Source organism: Carlito syrichta, unplaced genomic scaffold (assembly GCF_000164805.1).
Source record: "Carlito syrichta isolate Samal-C Ts95f unplaced genomic scaffold, Tarsius_syrichta-2.0.1 Scaffold302967, whole genome shotgun sequence".
NCBI classification, from domain to species: Eukaryota; Metazoa; Chordata; class Mammalia; order Primates; family Tarsiidae; genus Carlito; species Carlito syrichta.
In genome coordinates this window covers 1-16,466 of record NW_007247063.1, presented here as the reverse complement: position 1 = coordinate 16,466, position 16,466 = coordinate 1, and the positions used below count along the sequence as shown (strand labels likewise).

The 16,466-nt window shown below is 41.9% G+C and overlaps 1 protein-coding gene across 1 annotated transcript; it reads right to left on the bottom strand.

Moving 5' to 3' along the window:
- Positions 1 to 12,911: 12,911 nt before the first annotated feature.
- Positions 12,912 to 15,769, bottom strand: LOC103259706 (acyl-coenzyme A thioesterase 9, mitochondrial-like). The gene is made up of 6 exons (XM_008057357.2): positions 15,591 to 15,769; positions 15,340 to 15,430; positions 15,078 to 15,163; positions 14,567 to 14,654; positions 14,282 to 14,432; positions 12,912 to 13,211 (listed from the first exon to the last, which is right to left on the bottom strand). The coding sequence occupies exons 1-6, from the start codon at positions 15,668 to 15,670 to the stop codon at positions 13,123 to 13,125; spliced, it is 585 nt and encodes a 194-aa protein (XP_008055548.1). The 5' UTR covers positions 15,671 to 15,769; the 3' UTR covers positions 12,912 to 13,122.
- Between the last annotated feature and the right edge of the window lie 697 nt (positions 15,770 to 16,466).

Sequence of the window (16,466 nt, the reverse complement as noted above, 5' to 3'; positions counted from 1 at the left end):
CTTTGGGAGGCTGAAGTGAGAGGATTGCTTGAGCCCAGGAGCTTGAGACCAGCCTGGGGAACATAGCGAGACTCTGTCTCTACAAAAAGACAAAAAAAAATTTAGCCAGGCATGGTGGCACACACCTGTGGTCCTAGTTACTTGAGAGGCTGGGTAGAAGGATCACCTTGAGTCCAGAGGTCAAGGCTTTGGTGAGCCATGATCATGCCACTGCACTCCAGCCTGAGTGACAGACTCCAACTCTAAAAATATATATATCGCTGGGCTCAGTGGCTTAGCCTGTAATCCCGCGCTTTGGGAGGCTGAGGTGAGTGGATTGCCTGAGCCCAAGGGTTCGAGACCCGCTGGGGCAACTTGGTGAGACCTCATCTCTACAATAAATCAAAAAATTAGCCAGGCATGGTAGCGCATGCCTGTAGTTCCAGCTACTTGGAAGGCTGAGGCGGAAGGATCGCCGGAGCCCAGCAGATCAAGGCTGTGGTGGCCGGGAGCATGCCATTGCACTCCAGTCTGGGCGACAGTGTGAAACTCCAACTCAAAATAATAATAATAATATATATATATATATCTGGCTCTTAATAAATGACCATATACAAAGTTGAACTCCAGTGCTGTCACCTCATTTGCCATCCCAATATGGCAATTATTTTATTGTAATTATCTATAGACAGGCTGTGTAGTTAAGGGACCTGGTGTCCAGGAGAATTTACCTCATCATGTCTTCTATGTTAATCCCCTCTCAATACTCATAGAAAGCTCCTCTCCCTGAGGAAGGTCATCACTAGAACTAGTGGGCTTACTGCTGGGCTTCTGGCTGAAACTCTAGTTCTGTCACAAGTGGCAGGTGGTTAGTGACAGCCATTTGTAGATGGATATGGGAATCCAGCTGCCAATTATAACCTTTTTCTATAGCAAAGTATGTCCTAATGCTAGTTTATGGTTGATTTTAGAAACCAACGTGCTAGTAAAGTTGAAGACTGCTAGTACTTTGGTGTTTAACCAAGTTTGTGATAATCTTGTCAATCAGTATGTCTGACACAATTGGAATCCTATATACAGATTTCCTCTTTCCAATCTGAAACGTACAAATTTTGTACTCACAGAATAAGTATATATATATATTAGAGTTAGGGTCTCATTCTCAGGCTGAGTGCGGTGGCACAACATAGCTCACTGCAGCCTCAAACTCCTGGCCTCAAGCAATCCTCCTGCCTTAGCCTCCCAAGCTGAGACTACAGGCATATGCCAGTATCTTATTAATAGTTTCCTTTGGAGTTTTTCCAGTCTCCTATTCATCTTAGGTATGGTTTACAGAGACAGCTATTTTTAAATCCACGTAAAAGAGCTGGTCATTAATATTACACTCAACATTCAGCAACTATTGATCACCTAAATATCTGGCATATATTAGTGGCCAAATGACAAATTTTCACCCTCAAGGAGCTTAGTATTTGATTACGGAAGCCAGTGCTGATAGTGTAGTATTTCTTGGTACCTACAAGTAAGTGAAAATACAGCCTGTCTTACCATTTTTCATAACTGGCTGACATAAATAGCCTCTGAATAAAATAGCAATAAAAACACACCTTTTGTCAATACCTTTTTATAAACTCTGCCTTCAAAGAGCTGATTCTGAAAGTCCATGGGTTCAAAATTATATCCTAAAGAGGATCTCATATAGCCATTTACGAAAGACTGGAAAGTGTTCAGAAAGGATAGCCCTCTCCCCTACTGGAGAGGGTGGGTCCTGGGCCTGTCCAGGATGCAGCTACTGGAGACCTACCCCCAAAAGATGCTGACCTACCATCATCTAGAGCAGTGTTTCTCAACTGGAAATTCTACTGGCATCTAGTGGGTAGAGGCCAAGGATGCTGCTAAACATCCCTCAATGCACAGGACAGTCCCACAACAAAGAATTATCTAGCGCAAGATGTTGATTGTGGCAAGATTGAGAAACCCTGCTCTGGAGACAGCTGCCAAGAGATTAAGAAAAGACCAGTATCATTAGCAGCTTGCCTGTGTAGCAAGAGGTCAGAGCCATGCCGTGGCCGTAGGAGCTTATCCAAAATAAGTGAAGAAGTAACCTAAAGTTTCTATTGAAACACATCAGGCAATGTCTTTCCAGTGCACTAACATATGAATGACTCTTCTATTATTCCCTGCTTCTCCCTATAATCTGGTCTTCTGTTGAATATTCCCAGTTAAGCCTTGCCGGTATTCTGAGCTTTCCAGTGATCACTGCAGACTACCCTTTCAGCAATTTCTTAGTCTCTAGAACCTCACTCAAGGGATCAATACCTACACCCCACCCACACCCCCATCATCCTGGTTCAAGCGTGCATCTAACCCTACATTCTAAATTTCCCATCTGTCAATAGACTTCCAGGTTGTATATTTTGTTCTCAACACATTAACCACGATTTTATTATTTAATGATACTTTTGTACCTAACCCCTCCTCCATCTGATACATGGAATGCATCATTACATTATTTTGTTACCTGTGAACTTTGTGACAACACTATGTCACTGAAATATCTTTGAATACAAGGTTATTAATGTAGAAAATATAACAAAACATATGTTTCAAGTAAATAGCTCAAATTCAATTTTGTTGGTAGACACTCATTGCCCTTACCCTTCTAAATTCTCTGTGTTGGGGGAAAATACATATATAAATGTATATATATATGTATATATATGGCTGAAAAACTGTTTTCCCTCTGTTCTCACACCACCACAACACAGAAGACTTCTGTAACCAAATGCATGTGGGGATTTTCCCCACCAATAAGGAAGCAATCAATTCTGCAGTGGGCAGTTGGGCATGTTCCAATCCAATTCAATCCCAACACTACCTATATGGAGATAACATAGATCCCACAGGATGACGGCTCAGTCCCACAAGACTGCCCCCACTTCAGACACCAGTCAAAAGTCCAGGCCTCCGGAACTCAAAACCGACTGGCTTCAAGTTAGGGTTCCCACGAGCCCCTCTTTAGACTTGATTAATTTGCTAGAGTGGCTCACAAAACTCAGGGAAACACCTACTTATATTTCTGTTTTCTTGTAAAGGATATTTTAAAGGATACAAATAAGCAGCCAGATGAAGAGTTACATAGGGTAAGGTCTTCGGACCAGGCATGGTGGCTTATGCCTCTAATCTCAGCACTTTGGGAGGCCAAGGCGGGAGGATCACTTGAGCTCAGTTCAAGGCATAGGGTGAGGTCTGAAAGGGTCCCAAGCATAGGAACTTCTCTTCCCATGGAATTGGGGTGTGCCGCCCTTATGGCATGTAGATGAGTACTTGTTCATCTTCCTACAAGCCTCTATGAGTTCTCCTGTCCAAAAGCTCTCCATACCCAGGACCTCCTGGACCTTTTATGGAGACTTCATTGGATAGACATGATTGAAGCATGGACAATTGTGTCGAAATGCATCTGGACAGAAAGTGTATGATCTGAATACTAACAGACCGTGTAAGGAAATCTAGCAAGGCCTGTCTAGATTCTTTTTGTCCTCTCTGTGCAGTGTTCCTTTCTCCTGGGTATGGGGCAGGACCTCTTCTGAAATGGGGGTCCTATGTCCCACAATCACACAAAGTAGGTTAGAGAATGTCTTTATAGCCAGCTCCAAGAAAAAAAGATGAGGAAGATTATATTTTTAGTTTCTATGGCCATAGAAACATATTGCCTTGGGGAGAAAAAGGAGCAGGTGAAAGGAGGGCAAGAGAGAAGGTCAGAGAGATTCTGTTTTCTGAGGCCTGCTTCTGAGGCCTAAAGTGCCCCAACGTTATAACCAAAGACTGACTTGCCTTTATATCTCCAAAGCATTTGTGAAGCTGCTTCAGGAACCAAGGACATAAGAACAAATACTTTAACAAAAGATATGCTTATTGTTTTAGGAAATAACTTAGAGATAGCAAGGGCTATGCGAATTATGAGCCAGGAATTATAGACAAAAACCAGTATATATACATCGTGATATCATATATATGCGCACACCAGATACTTCCATAAGCTCATTTTTTTCCTAACTTTTAAAAAGAAAAGAAAATGCTTATCATAGTTACTATGTTTTTAGTTTTAGACAGCAAAGCAATGTTTACCAATCTCATTACTAATATAACTCATAATTTTGGCATAATATTGTAATTTATGTAAAGCACTAAAACTATATTTTAAAAGAGTCACCTTCCTGGGGCTTAAGCTTACAATTTTATAAATTAACAAATTCAAATGTCAACTAAAACACCCAAATTCACCTAAATCATGCATTTGTTCATACAAAAAATATTACCTAAGCATGTACAAGGTACTACTTTGCTAAGCAATGGGGATAAAAAGATATAATTGCAATCCCTTCCGTCAAGAAGCCCACAGTCTCGTAAGTGAAATAAGCATGCCAAAAAAAAAATTCCAAAAACTGCAATACAGTGAACTAAGTGGTAAAAATGCCAACACCTGTGGAGATTCCAGGGCATGCATAAGCAACTCACTAGGAAAAGTAGGGATCAGGGGAGGGGAGGCATCCACCCATTTCCTATTTTTCCACTGAAGGCCATATCACCTGTAAGTAGTCCTTAAAGAAAAGGCCAGGCACGGTGGCTCACACCTGTAATCCCAGCACTTTGGGAAGCAGAGGAGAGAGGACTGCCTGTGTCCAGGGGTTCGAGACCAGCCTGGGCAACTTGGCGAGACCTCAGTCTCTACAATAAATCAAATAATTAGCCGGGTGTGGTCCATGCCTGTAGTTCCGGCTACTTGGAAGGCTGGGGCAGAAAGATCACCTGAGCCTAGCAGGTCGGGGCTGCAGTGGCCGTGAGCATGCTACTGCACTCTAGCCTGGGCAACAGAGTGAGACTCCAACTCAGAAAAAAAAAGAAAAGAAAAAGAAAAACAGTACTTATGACTCAACCTCCTCAACAAGACAAAGCACTGACAGGTCTTCCTCTCTCACAATTACCTACTGGGAAATGGCACATACTTTAGAGTTGACTGGTTAGGGTTAGAAGTCTAATGTGGGCCCCTACCAGCCTACCTGCCCCTCTACTCCACGCTTCTCTGTATATAAAGACCTTTATTTACCTCTCAAAAAAAAGTCTAATGTGGGACCAAGCCTAGATGGAAGTTAAGAATTGAATCTGCAGTCTTGATTTCATTAGTTTCAAGCTCTGGCCATCTGTACAGTTCAGTCAGGACATCAGAAACAGGATTTGCATGTTTTAAGAGTACACTGCACTATAACCCAAAGACCACGAGATGGCATCCAGCACACGGAAATCAGTGACTTGACAAGCCCAGAAGCCCCTTTCAGGCTAAACTAAAAGAGCGACAACTAACCCTCATATGATTTTTTAACAAATCCATTTTTAAAATGAAAAAAAAAAAACCCTTAAAAATTCAGGACAGTTCAAAACCAAGTACAACTCAAGCAGGTATCTTAATTTATACTGAGTGTATTCCTTCCATCCATGATGGTAGGTCAAATTTTTTGACCATGCCCCAATTAGAAGTACATTTTACATTGTGACATAGTAGACATGTAAACATGTGCACCATGCACATACATAACAAGTATCGCACAACACTTACCATTACTATGAGGGATGCACTGTGATACTTTTTCTTTTTTAAATGTTCATAGTCCACTAAGTTTTATGACCCACTAATTTCAAACTCATAGAAAAAAATACATTTATATTTATATACATATTTTTCACAAAATATGTATTAAACGTGTATAAAATCAGGATACAACAACTCCTGATATATCAATACCTTATCACGTGTAATTTTCATTTTACTTCCATTATAGTTTTGTTCATTTGTTTAAGCCATATAATTCCCTCTATTTTAGGTGCATAATTTCTGTGACACGAAACCCAAAACATCCCTCTTCCTTCTTTGGTTACCATTATCCTTTCTCTCTAGGGTAATAATTTCTTGATGCCTCTAGTTTACTGAGTGGTTTTCTGAAGGGTCTATTTTATTCTGAAGCTCCAATTTTTTAGCATACACAAATTAAGTGGGATTTTATTTTTAAGATGATATGTAACATATTAATAAAAGTATTTCCCTAACTGAAATGAATCAAGTGAAGGAAGACTATAGGCCTAAATAAGAGGACTCTGGATTGAGAAATGCGCCTCTCCTTTTATGGGGGAGGAAACAAGACATGAAGAGATTAATCCTTCACCCAACTCCCAGAACTAGCTGGTTGCAGAGGCAGGCGAGACCCCATGTGTACAGACATTCAAGCTAGCACTGCCTCTCACATGTCACTCTGTCTGCCCAGAAACCCACACACTAGACCAAAGAACTCCCAGACCCACCTCAGATTGATCCCTAGATCAAAATAACCTCAACACAAACACAACAGTTTCATCTAGAAGCAATGTGATTGGCCAAGGACCTCTTAAGTCTGTTTCTGAATTTGCCAAATCTCTGCTTTAATTCCTCTTTTCTGTTACCTATTTTATACTAAATCCATTATTTGTTGCCAATGGAAGGGAAAGAAAACACTCATGGGTAAATTTAGAGAGTCAATCACAACTGTAGCACAAGACTTATTCTAAGAGGAAATGAAACCAAATGCCAAAAATATTTCAGTCATCATTCTTTCTTATGATTGAGACCCCGGGTGCATTCTGATACATATATGGCATGAGTTAAACCTTTACTATAACAGCTGAGAAAATATGTTAAAAATGTGGCAAAGAACCAACAGTCTAGACCTAGCCTGGGCCTATCCCATTTATATAGTTACAAGGTGAGCTTTGGGAGTTACTTTCCCTCTCTAAGCCTTAGTTTCCTCATTTGCAAAATGTGGGCAATAATGATATTGACCTTTTCAAAGAATACTGCTTAAGGATTAAATGAGTGTATACACTTTAATGGCATTAGAATAGTGCCTGAAAAAATCCAATATGTTAATGGTATACAAAAATTATCATGATGATTATATCCTGTAACTGATTTTTGCCAAGTTTGTGTCACATTTCACTAATATACAAGTTGCCATGAGGTACTATAACCACATAAAGAATCCCTAACATCTCCCAAGTGTTTTCGAGGTAAGGCATAATGTATTACTGAATTATAACTTAAAAGTTCTTGCCTAGAAACAGTAACACAAACTTGTATTCTCTATATCAAAATGGAGGTAAATATCTCTTTTTTTTTTGAGTTGGAGTCTCATTCTGTTGCCCAGGCTGGAGGGCAGTGGCACGCTCACAGCCACCGCATCCTTGACCTGCTGCACTCAGGCGATCCTTCCACCTCAGCCTTCCAAGTAGCTGGAACTACAAGTACGTGCCATCATGCCTGGCTAATTTTTCTTGATTTTATTGTAGAGATGAGGTTTTGCCAAGTTACCCAGGCTGGTCTTGAACCCATAGGCTCAGGCGATCCTCTCATCTCAGCCTCCCAAAGTGCTGGGATTACAGGCATGAGCCACTGCACCCGGCTGAGACAAATATCTTCAAGTAATCTTTACCATCCTCCTGATGTCATTCCTCTTGCCTCCCTCTTCTCAAATGCAAAAAGGATCATAATACTAAAAAATTATTCAGAAGTTATAAAGTTAAATGCATTGTTACAAGTTAACATTTTATAAAATATCAGCAGTGACAGCAAGTCAATTATACTCCTTTAAAAAGCAAGACTACCAACCCTTAAAAGCTGGAAAGTTCAGTCAGATCTAAAATGTTATCCTAAATTTGGTTTTAATAAATGTATTAAAGCCAGGTGTGGTGGCTCACGCCTGTAATCTCAGCACTTTGGAGGCCAAGGCGAGAGTATTGCTTGAGCCCAGAAGTTTGAGGTCAGGCTGGGCAACATAACGAGACTTTGTTTCTTTTTTTTTTTTTTGAGTTGGAGTCTCACTCAGTCGCCCAGACTGGAGTGCAGTGGCCGCTCCCGACCACCGCAGCCTCGACCTGCTGGGCTCCGGCGATCCTTCCGCCTCAGCCTTCCAAGTAGCCGGAATTACAGGCATGCGCTACCACGCCCGGCTGATTTTTTGATGTATTGTAGAGATGAGGTCTCGCCAAATTGCCCAGGCGGGTCTCCAGCCCGCGGGCTCAGGCAATCCACTCACCTCAGCCTCCCAAAGCGCGGGATTACAGGCTGAGCCACTGAGCCCAGCTAACTTTGTTTCTACAAAAGAAAAAAAATTACAAATTAGCCAAGCATTATAGCACATGCCTGTAGTCCAAGCTCCTTGGGAGGCTGAAGCAGGAGGGTTACTTGAGCTCGGGAGTTTGAGGCTGTGGTGAGCCATGATTGTGCCACTGCACTCCAGCCTGGGCAACAGATCAAAACCTCAACTCAAAAAGAAGGAAGGAAGGGAGGGAGGGAGGGAGGGAGGCTACTATTTGAGTCTTCATAGCAAAAGAGGTCCTAATGACTTACTCCTTGGACAATATACTAGACTCACGGACACTGCATCCTCAACCTGCTGGGTTCAGGTGATCCTTCCACCTCAGGCTTCCAAGTACGTAGAACCACAGACACATGCCACACCTGTCTACTTTTTAAAATTTATTGTAGAGACGAGATTTCTCCAAGTTGCCCAGACTGGTCTCGAACCTCTGGCCTCAGGCAAACCTCTTGCTTTCGCCTACCAAAGTACTGGGATTATAGGCAGCCACCATGCCTGGTCTAGACTGCCTTTTCTTGTTATAAAATTATATAATATAGAGTATGATCCCCGCTTTGTAAAATCTATAAAAGTCCCTAGTGTGTGTGTTTATAGGTATTAAAAAAAAAAATAGGTCTGTGATCAAATGTGTTTCAAAAAAGATGATTTTTTTTTTGAGTTGGAGTCTCACTCCATTGCCCAGGTTGGAGTGCAGTGACACGCTCATGGCCACCCCAGCATCAACCTGCTGGGCTCAGGCAATTCTTCTGCCTCAGCCTTACAAGTAGCTGGAACTACAGGCGCATGCTACCACAACTGGCTAATTTTTTGGTTTATTATAGAGATGAGGTCTCACCACGTTGCCCAGGCTGTTCTCAAACCCATGGGCTCAGGCAATCCCCTCACCTTGGCCTCCCAAAGTGCTGGGATTACAGGCTTGAGCCACCACACCCAGCCAAAGCTGATTTTTTTAAGTGAAGCAGGTTTTTTTTGTTTGTTTTTTTTTTGAGTTGGAGTCTCACTTTGTCACCCAGACAGGAGTGCAGTGGCCGCTCCCGGCCACTGCAGCCTCGACCTGCTGGGCTCCGGCGATCCTTCCGCCTCCGCCTTCCAAGTAGCCGGAATTACAGGCATGCACTACCACGCCCGGCTGATTTTTTTTTATTTATTGTAGAGATGAGGTCTCGCTGCCCAGGCGGGTCTCGAACCCGCGGGCTCAGGCAATCCACTCACCTCAGCCTCCCAAAGGCGTGGGATTACAGGCTGAGCCATCGAGCCCGGCTAAAGCAGGTTTTTTTATGACCCTATTTTCAGTCTTTCATAAGCCAATATGCATTATAAAACATTCAGGGAAGGTTATGCCATGCAGTGTTTCCCAATGCTACTTGTCAATAAAGCTTTTATGAAAGAGTGCCTCATTAGCACCAGTAAGGAATTCACCCAGGAAAGACAGACAGATGCTTGAAATGGCCCCCTGCCATCAAGCCCATAACATCATCACTTTTTTGACACTTTCTTACCAGCAACCTCTCAATAATCCAATTGATGGCCTTTCCCCAAAATTCATCCTTACCAACTTCAGTAACACCACTGATCCCTCCATGAAAATGGCTTTGTTTTGAAAAGAAAAAAAAGAAAGAAAAGATGGAGGATGGCATGGTTAAGAACTGGGAATCTGACTGCTCTAAGAGTCAACAAGCTACCATTTGAAAAATTCAACCAGCCTGCTAGAGAGCCCCACCCATCCTCGTCACCCTAGCTAAGGCACCAGAAGTCCCAGCCACAGATGAGCTCGCAGATGAACACAGCTCACTAGGTGACCCCAGTCAATGCCACAAGGAACAGAAGAACCTTCCAAGTGAGCCCAGTCATCCCACATAAACAAATGTTTAGAAGGATAAACTACACAAACTCATCAAAAAGGAAAACCAAATGTTCACATTCCAAGGGAGTGGGGTAACACAAACTTCAGTTCTTCAGGAGTCAAGCTCCCAGCTCTATTCAAAGAGGTGTGAGAAAGCCGATCAAGGAGAATGTAGGTACCAAAAGGAACAAGTAGACAGAATATAGGGTTTCCCACAGGAAGAGATCCACAGCATCATATGGACATGGCCAAAACAGTGCAAAGTGCACTAGAATGAAATAAACTCTTCTAAAGAAACCAATGATAAAGACTACACATTGAAGAACTATCAAAGCAAAAGCTAAGAATTGGTAATACATACCTGAAGTAAATTGGCATCTCAGCACAGACTATTCAATACAAAACAATATCCAACCTACATGAGGAAGATCTATGCTAGACACTTAGCAGTACTAGTACTGGTTAAAAATTATCCTCTATTTCTTAAGAAAGAAGGGCAGAACACTAATAACCCAGAACCTACTATATATGCTTCATCTCATCTTCTTAAAGTCCTGTATTAAAAACAAAAACTTATAGCTCTTATAAATATCTGTATTGGTAGATGATAATAAATTTTGGATGAAGATTCTAATAACCAAAATTACTTGAACAATTTAACTAAAAAGACAATTAGCAATTTAAATTCAATCTCAGTAGAATTCAAAGAAAGGCATTAACGAATGCCATTTTTTACCTATCAAAATGGCACAGGAATTTTAAAAAGAAAAAATAAAATCTGGCAAAGTTCACGGAAATTGCCGATGAATAAGTGAATTTGTACAACTGTTCTGGAGGGTTACCTGAAACACATTCAAAGTCTTCCACATCTGCCTACTATTTCACCTAGATAGCTCACTTCTCTATATTTTTCCAAAGGAAAAAATTTAAGAGTCAAATGTTATAGGTATTTAAGATATTTGCTGGGACATTGTTCAAATAGAAAAAATTCCAGAAAATCCTTCAGTGTACAGCAACAAATGGCTAAATGCATAATCTATACATGTAGTAGGTCTCTTTGGTTTTTTTTGGGGGGGGAGTTGAGTTGGAGTCTCACTCTTTGTCACCCAGACTGGAGTGCAGTGGCACACTCACGGCCACTGCAGCCTCGACCTGCTGGGTTCAGGTGATCCTTCCACCTCAGCCTTCCAAGTAGCTATAACTACAGACATACTAGACAGTAGTAGGTCTCTTAACTGAACTCCACTTAAAACCTTCACAGAACTCCCCCAGGTCCGTCCCTTCCCATTAGCCAGCTAGCTTCTCCTCTCCTCATCATGTCATAGGTAGATATGCAAAATGCTGTACTGAAGGGCCCGAGAAATCTCAAGGATGGTAGTACAGCATGGAGAGACAAGCTATTATCATACAGCACGTGCTGGATTTCATGACTTAAATTGTATACCTCCAAGATAGTTGTTTGCTCCTATGACTATTTTATGCCAGAGGTGTGTATTGGTATTAACTGTGATTTCAATAAACATTACATAAATCAATATAAATATGTTTTTATAAAAAGTTTTCCAGGGGAGTGGGCTGGGATGTTGTAGAAAAAAAAAAAAAAAGCTTTCCAAGCCAGGCGTGGTGGCTCAAGCCTGCAATCTCAGCACTTTGGGAGGCCAAAGCAGGAGGATCACTTGAGCCCAGGAGTTTGAAACCAACCTGGGGCAACATAGCAATTCAGTCTCCACAAAAAATAGAAAAATTAGCCAAGTGCAGTGGCATGCGCCTATAGTCCCAGCTACTCAAGAGGCTGAGGCAGAAGGATCGCCTGAGCCCAGGAGGTCGAGGCTGGGTGAGCCGTGATCATGCCACTGCATTCCAGCCTGGGCAACAGAGTGAGACTCTGACTCATAAAAAAATGTTAAAAAGCTTCCCAGCTAACACCGAGGCAGAGACAAGTTGTGACCACTGATCTAGAACTCACTAAAGACTGTTTTCTCTAGGAGTGCCTTTTTCAGAGATTACTTTTTTCTTCTATGTAGCCTGTTTTTTGTCTCTTCTGAACTTCAAGTTCCCCTACCATCAAGGAAGAAACTTCTTAGCTGCAAATTAATAAGAATGCCTCCCTTTGGGCTTCCTAGGTGGCATTGTGATATTGGCTATGACCCTCCTTGCTATATTCCTTGAAAGCAGTACAATGTACTGTTCAAGAGTACCCTGGACTCACACTACCTGGTTCTGAATCCCAGCATCACCACCTCTTATCTGTTGGACCTTGAACAAGTTACTTAACCTCTCTGTGCTTCAGTTTCCTGAGTGGCCTAACCCTATGAGGGGGTTACAGAACCTGCCTCATAGTGTTGGTTAGAAGAAATAAATGAACTAATACATGCCAAGGGATGGGGATAGTGCCTACCTAGCACTTGGCATGTGCTCCATAAGCATAAATAGCTACTACTATTATTGTTCTTGTTTTTTAAGCAGATATATCCTACCCAGCCCCTCACAGAGTGGGCCAAATATCTTCCTGGTGAATGAAAGAATGACCAAATGGGGCTATGTTTCCTTATCTAGATAATCTCTGAACACCTCCCTCATGGTATGGTTTCAAATCTAAAGCTTCCCACAAATATTTACAGATGCTGTATCTTTTATTGAATCCCTTCACCCCAACTCACCATCAACCTTCTGCTAACAATAAAAGTTGGGAAATAGAGGGAAGCAAAATACAAAGGAATTTTGTAGGGCTTGATGGGATTTTAGACAACACAGGGTAACTGGTCAGGTTTAAAGAATGTCATCCAAATGCCTTGGCAGGAGGCCTTGTATATTAATAGCTGCACTATGTGTAAGAAAAGAACGCATCCAACTGTGTAAAAAGGCATTCTGCCCTAATTTCTTTAGCAGACAGGAGGCAACATGGCAGGTTCACAAATTGTTTTAAAAGCATTTATTGTAATAATTATTTCTCCCCTCAGCCCCATCTAGCTACTCTTTTCTGATCATCCTAAAAGCTTGAGCACATTCTCCTTCTCCACAGAGGAAACAACACTAAAACCAATATACTTGATCAGGCCTTCATCGGGCATCATGTCACTGTGGGTGGGGTGCCCGTTTTCAACAAGTGACATTTTCCTAGGGCTCCACAAGGTAGTCCTTTCTCACAGTCACTGGAACACTCATGGAGTTGAAATGCCGCTGCCCATCTAAGTACAACATGGACTCTGAAATATAAGAAAGAAACCCTGGAGAAACTTGCAGGACCTTAGAAAATCACCATACAAACATGAGACTACTTGAGAACACTGAGACAGAGTGTACTGGGCTGGGAGTATGCAACAGGCCATGACTCCCATCCCTTTCCTTTGGCTGGACCAGTTTTTGACTACCATAGCTGTCTGCAGCTGATATCAGCCCTGCAAACAAAAGCCAGTGGACAGAGCAGCAACAGCTACCTGAGAGTCATGAAGCATTTTTGGCCTTCCAGGATGTAGGATCTCGTTTTTTTTTTTTGAGCTGGAGTTTCACTCTGTCACCTAGGTTGAAGTACAGTGGCATACTCAGCCACTGCAGCCTCAACCTGATGGGTTCAAGCGATCCTTCCACCTCAGCCATCCAAGTAGCTGGAGCTACAGGTGTGTGCTACCATGCCTGGCTAATTTGTTGATTTATTGTAGAGATGAGGTCTCATCAAGTTGCCCAGGCTGGTCTCAAACCCCTGGACTTAGGCGATCCTCTCGCCTCAGCCACCCAAAGTGCTGGGATTACAGACTTGAGCCACTGCACCCAGCTTAGGATGCAGAATCTCAAAAGCAAAATCTGCTAAAGACATGCTCTTGTGCTGACAGGCCGATGCCCTTTCTACAACAATCCAAAAAGAAAACAAATTCTTTAAAAGTTCTTCCCAGGCAAGTGCAATGGCTCACACCTATAATCTCAGCACTTTGGGAGCCCAGGATTTCGAGACCAACATAGGCAACATAGTGAGATCTCATCTCAACAACAACAAAAAAAAATCAAAAAATTAGCTGGGTGTGGTGGTGTGTGCCTACAGTCCTATCTACTCAGAGGATAAGGCAAAAGGATCACTGGAACCCAGAAGATCAAGGCTGCGGTGAGCAAAATAAAATGAAGATCAAAACTGGCTGGTATCAGTGCAATACACCACTGTCTGTTCTACAGCCTGGGAGACCTGACTCAAAAAAATTAAATAAATAAAGGTTATAGTTACAGTTATTTAAAAAAAAAAAAAAGTTCTTCCCTTTGTTAGGGACAAGCAATAATCACTGCTTACCTCCATATGTTTTGGGGAAAACCAAGGGCACTTCTTTTTCTGACATGAACGTAAAATGAAAGACATTGGTAGTCATATGCTCTTTATTCTGAAGGGAGGCCACTTCACTGTGTACTCTGACTTGAATGTAATTATTCTGAGTAAAGCATACCTAACAAATTATAGACATTATAATTAGTCAATTGCATTAGGAAGAAAACAGTGGCTTTAGGATACAGAAATTTCTAGGTCCAAATGACTGAAAAATTGTATTTCATTGTATTTCATTTCTCATTCCACACCTACCTGTGAAGAAAGAAAGAGCAATGCGCCAACTTCCACAGGTTTCTGAAACATGATGTCATCAACTGCTACTACAAATGGTCGGGAACCACTATTGGGGAAAGACAGAATTGGGGATAAGTTGCAAAATTCAATGATTTCAACCTTTTCCCCCTAACAACCAGTTGAAGCAAAATAAAAAGGAACAAATAATAAACTTATAGAAGGGGGAAATTACCATACCAGTGAGGAATGGTAAGAGATGCCACTGTGACCAGATCAGGGCCAAAATCACTATCTTTTTCCTCCTACATATTATCACTGTATTTTCTCAGTAGTTCTTTAATATACTAACTTACAAAGACAGAGCAACAGCCTTCTAAAATGAAGATTAAAACTGGCTGGTATTAGTGCACTATTCATTTAAAAATATAACATATTCCCAAACACATCCAGACCCTTCCAAAGTGCTTCATTTTAGTGGGGTGATGTAAACTGCTTCTCAGAAGTTAAGACTGTCTTAAATCTAACTCACCCAAATTTACAAGCAGTAGCCCATGCAAGTTCATATGCTTTCCTCATAAGGAAACCACCAAAGATCCGATTGAAAATATTCCGCTCCTACAGGATATACAATAAATATTAATGAATACAAACTTATGGCCACCTTCAAATACAGAACAAAGGAATTAACAATGCCATAGAACAAAGGTCATTTTAAAGGGGTCTCAAATCTTGGACCAATATCATGAATGCAAACTATCCTATTTAAAATATTTCACACTAAATTACAATACCTGAGGGTGGCAAATTTCCAAACTCTTCAGTTTTGAGTTCTCCATCCATACTGCATTAGGAGGCAAAACTCGACTCTGAAAACTTATAGTCCTGTACAAATGGATATTTATTAAACCTGGTTAATGCCATGGTTTCACTTGAAAATTTTATTATTTGTAAATAACTCCCAACACACTCAGGCAGTCATGGTTCTGGAGAAGGCCATAGCTTAAACACTTTCCCAATTTGGAATCTCACCATCCTAACTTACTTTGGATCCAGTGTGTTAAGAAACATCTCGTGTATAGTGGTTCTTTCCTCAGCATTGGGAGCCATTTTCAGTAAAGACATGGAACTGAAGGCAATTCTTCTCCCCTTGTTCACTGGAATATGGGAGAGTAAGGAGAAGTGATCAGGAAGGTCACACTATGGCACAGGGGTACCTTGGATCCTACAGTCAGTATTTCAAGATTTAAAAATCCCACTGGAAGTCATACATACATCCAAGAGAAATCTGCAGAGACCACATAAAACTTTCAGTGAGTCTCTGCCATCAAATGGAAATTACATCAGCTTAGTGTGAGACCACTCATAATCCTGATCTAAAGCCTTGATTGGCAGTTATCCCATTAAGATAAACTCTTTATCTCATTAAAACTAAGAAAACAAGTAACTTTACTTCATAAATACTGTCTGGGCCAGGTGCATACCTGTAATACCAGCACTTTGGGAGGCCGAGGCAGGTGGACTGTTTGAGCCCAGGAGTTCAAGACTAACTTGAGCAACATAGTGAAAACGCATCTTCACAAAAAAATAAAAAAATTAGCCAGGCATAGTGGTGTGTGCCTGCAGTCCCAGTTGCTTGGGATGCTGAGGTAAAAGGATCACCTGAGGGAGACGGGGCAAGATGGCGACGGCATAGGTGAACTTGTGAGATTCTCTGAACGTGAGTTCCCAAAAAGGCTATCACTTCGCTACCCCCATCCCCCAGCCCACCACCAACCGCGCTGGGGGCAGGCCCGGGAACTTCAGTCCCACGCAAGGCCAGATATTGCGCCCCCGCCCCACTGCTGCCGTTCTACTCGTGTGTGGAAAGTCTCCGGTCCCAGCCCCCTCCAGATCCCTCCCCGGCTGCATTGTCTCAGCC

Excerpts from the sequence above, each read along its gene's own strand:
- LOC103259706 (XM_008057357.2), bottom strand. The coding sequence starts at position 15,670 with ATGTCTTTACTGAAAATGGCTCCCAATGCTGAGGAAAGAACCACTATA. Across the intron at positions 14,655-15,077 it reads GCTACTGCTTGTAAATTTGG|TGGTTCCCGACCATTTGTAG; the intron begins GTGAGTTAGATT and ends TTTCCCCAATAG. Across the intron at positions 14,433-14,566 it reads TGCTCTTTCTTTCTTCACAG|GTATGCTTTACTCAGAATAA; the intron begins GTAGGTGTGGAA and ends ATAATTTGTTAG.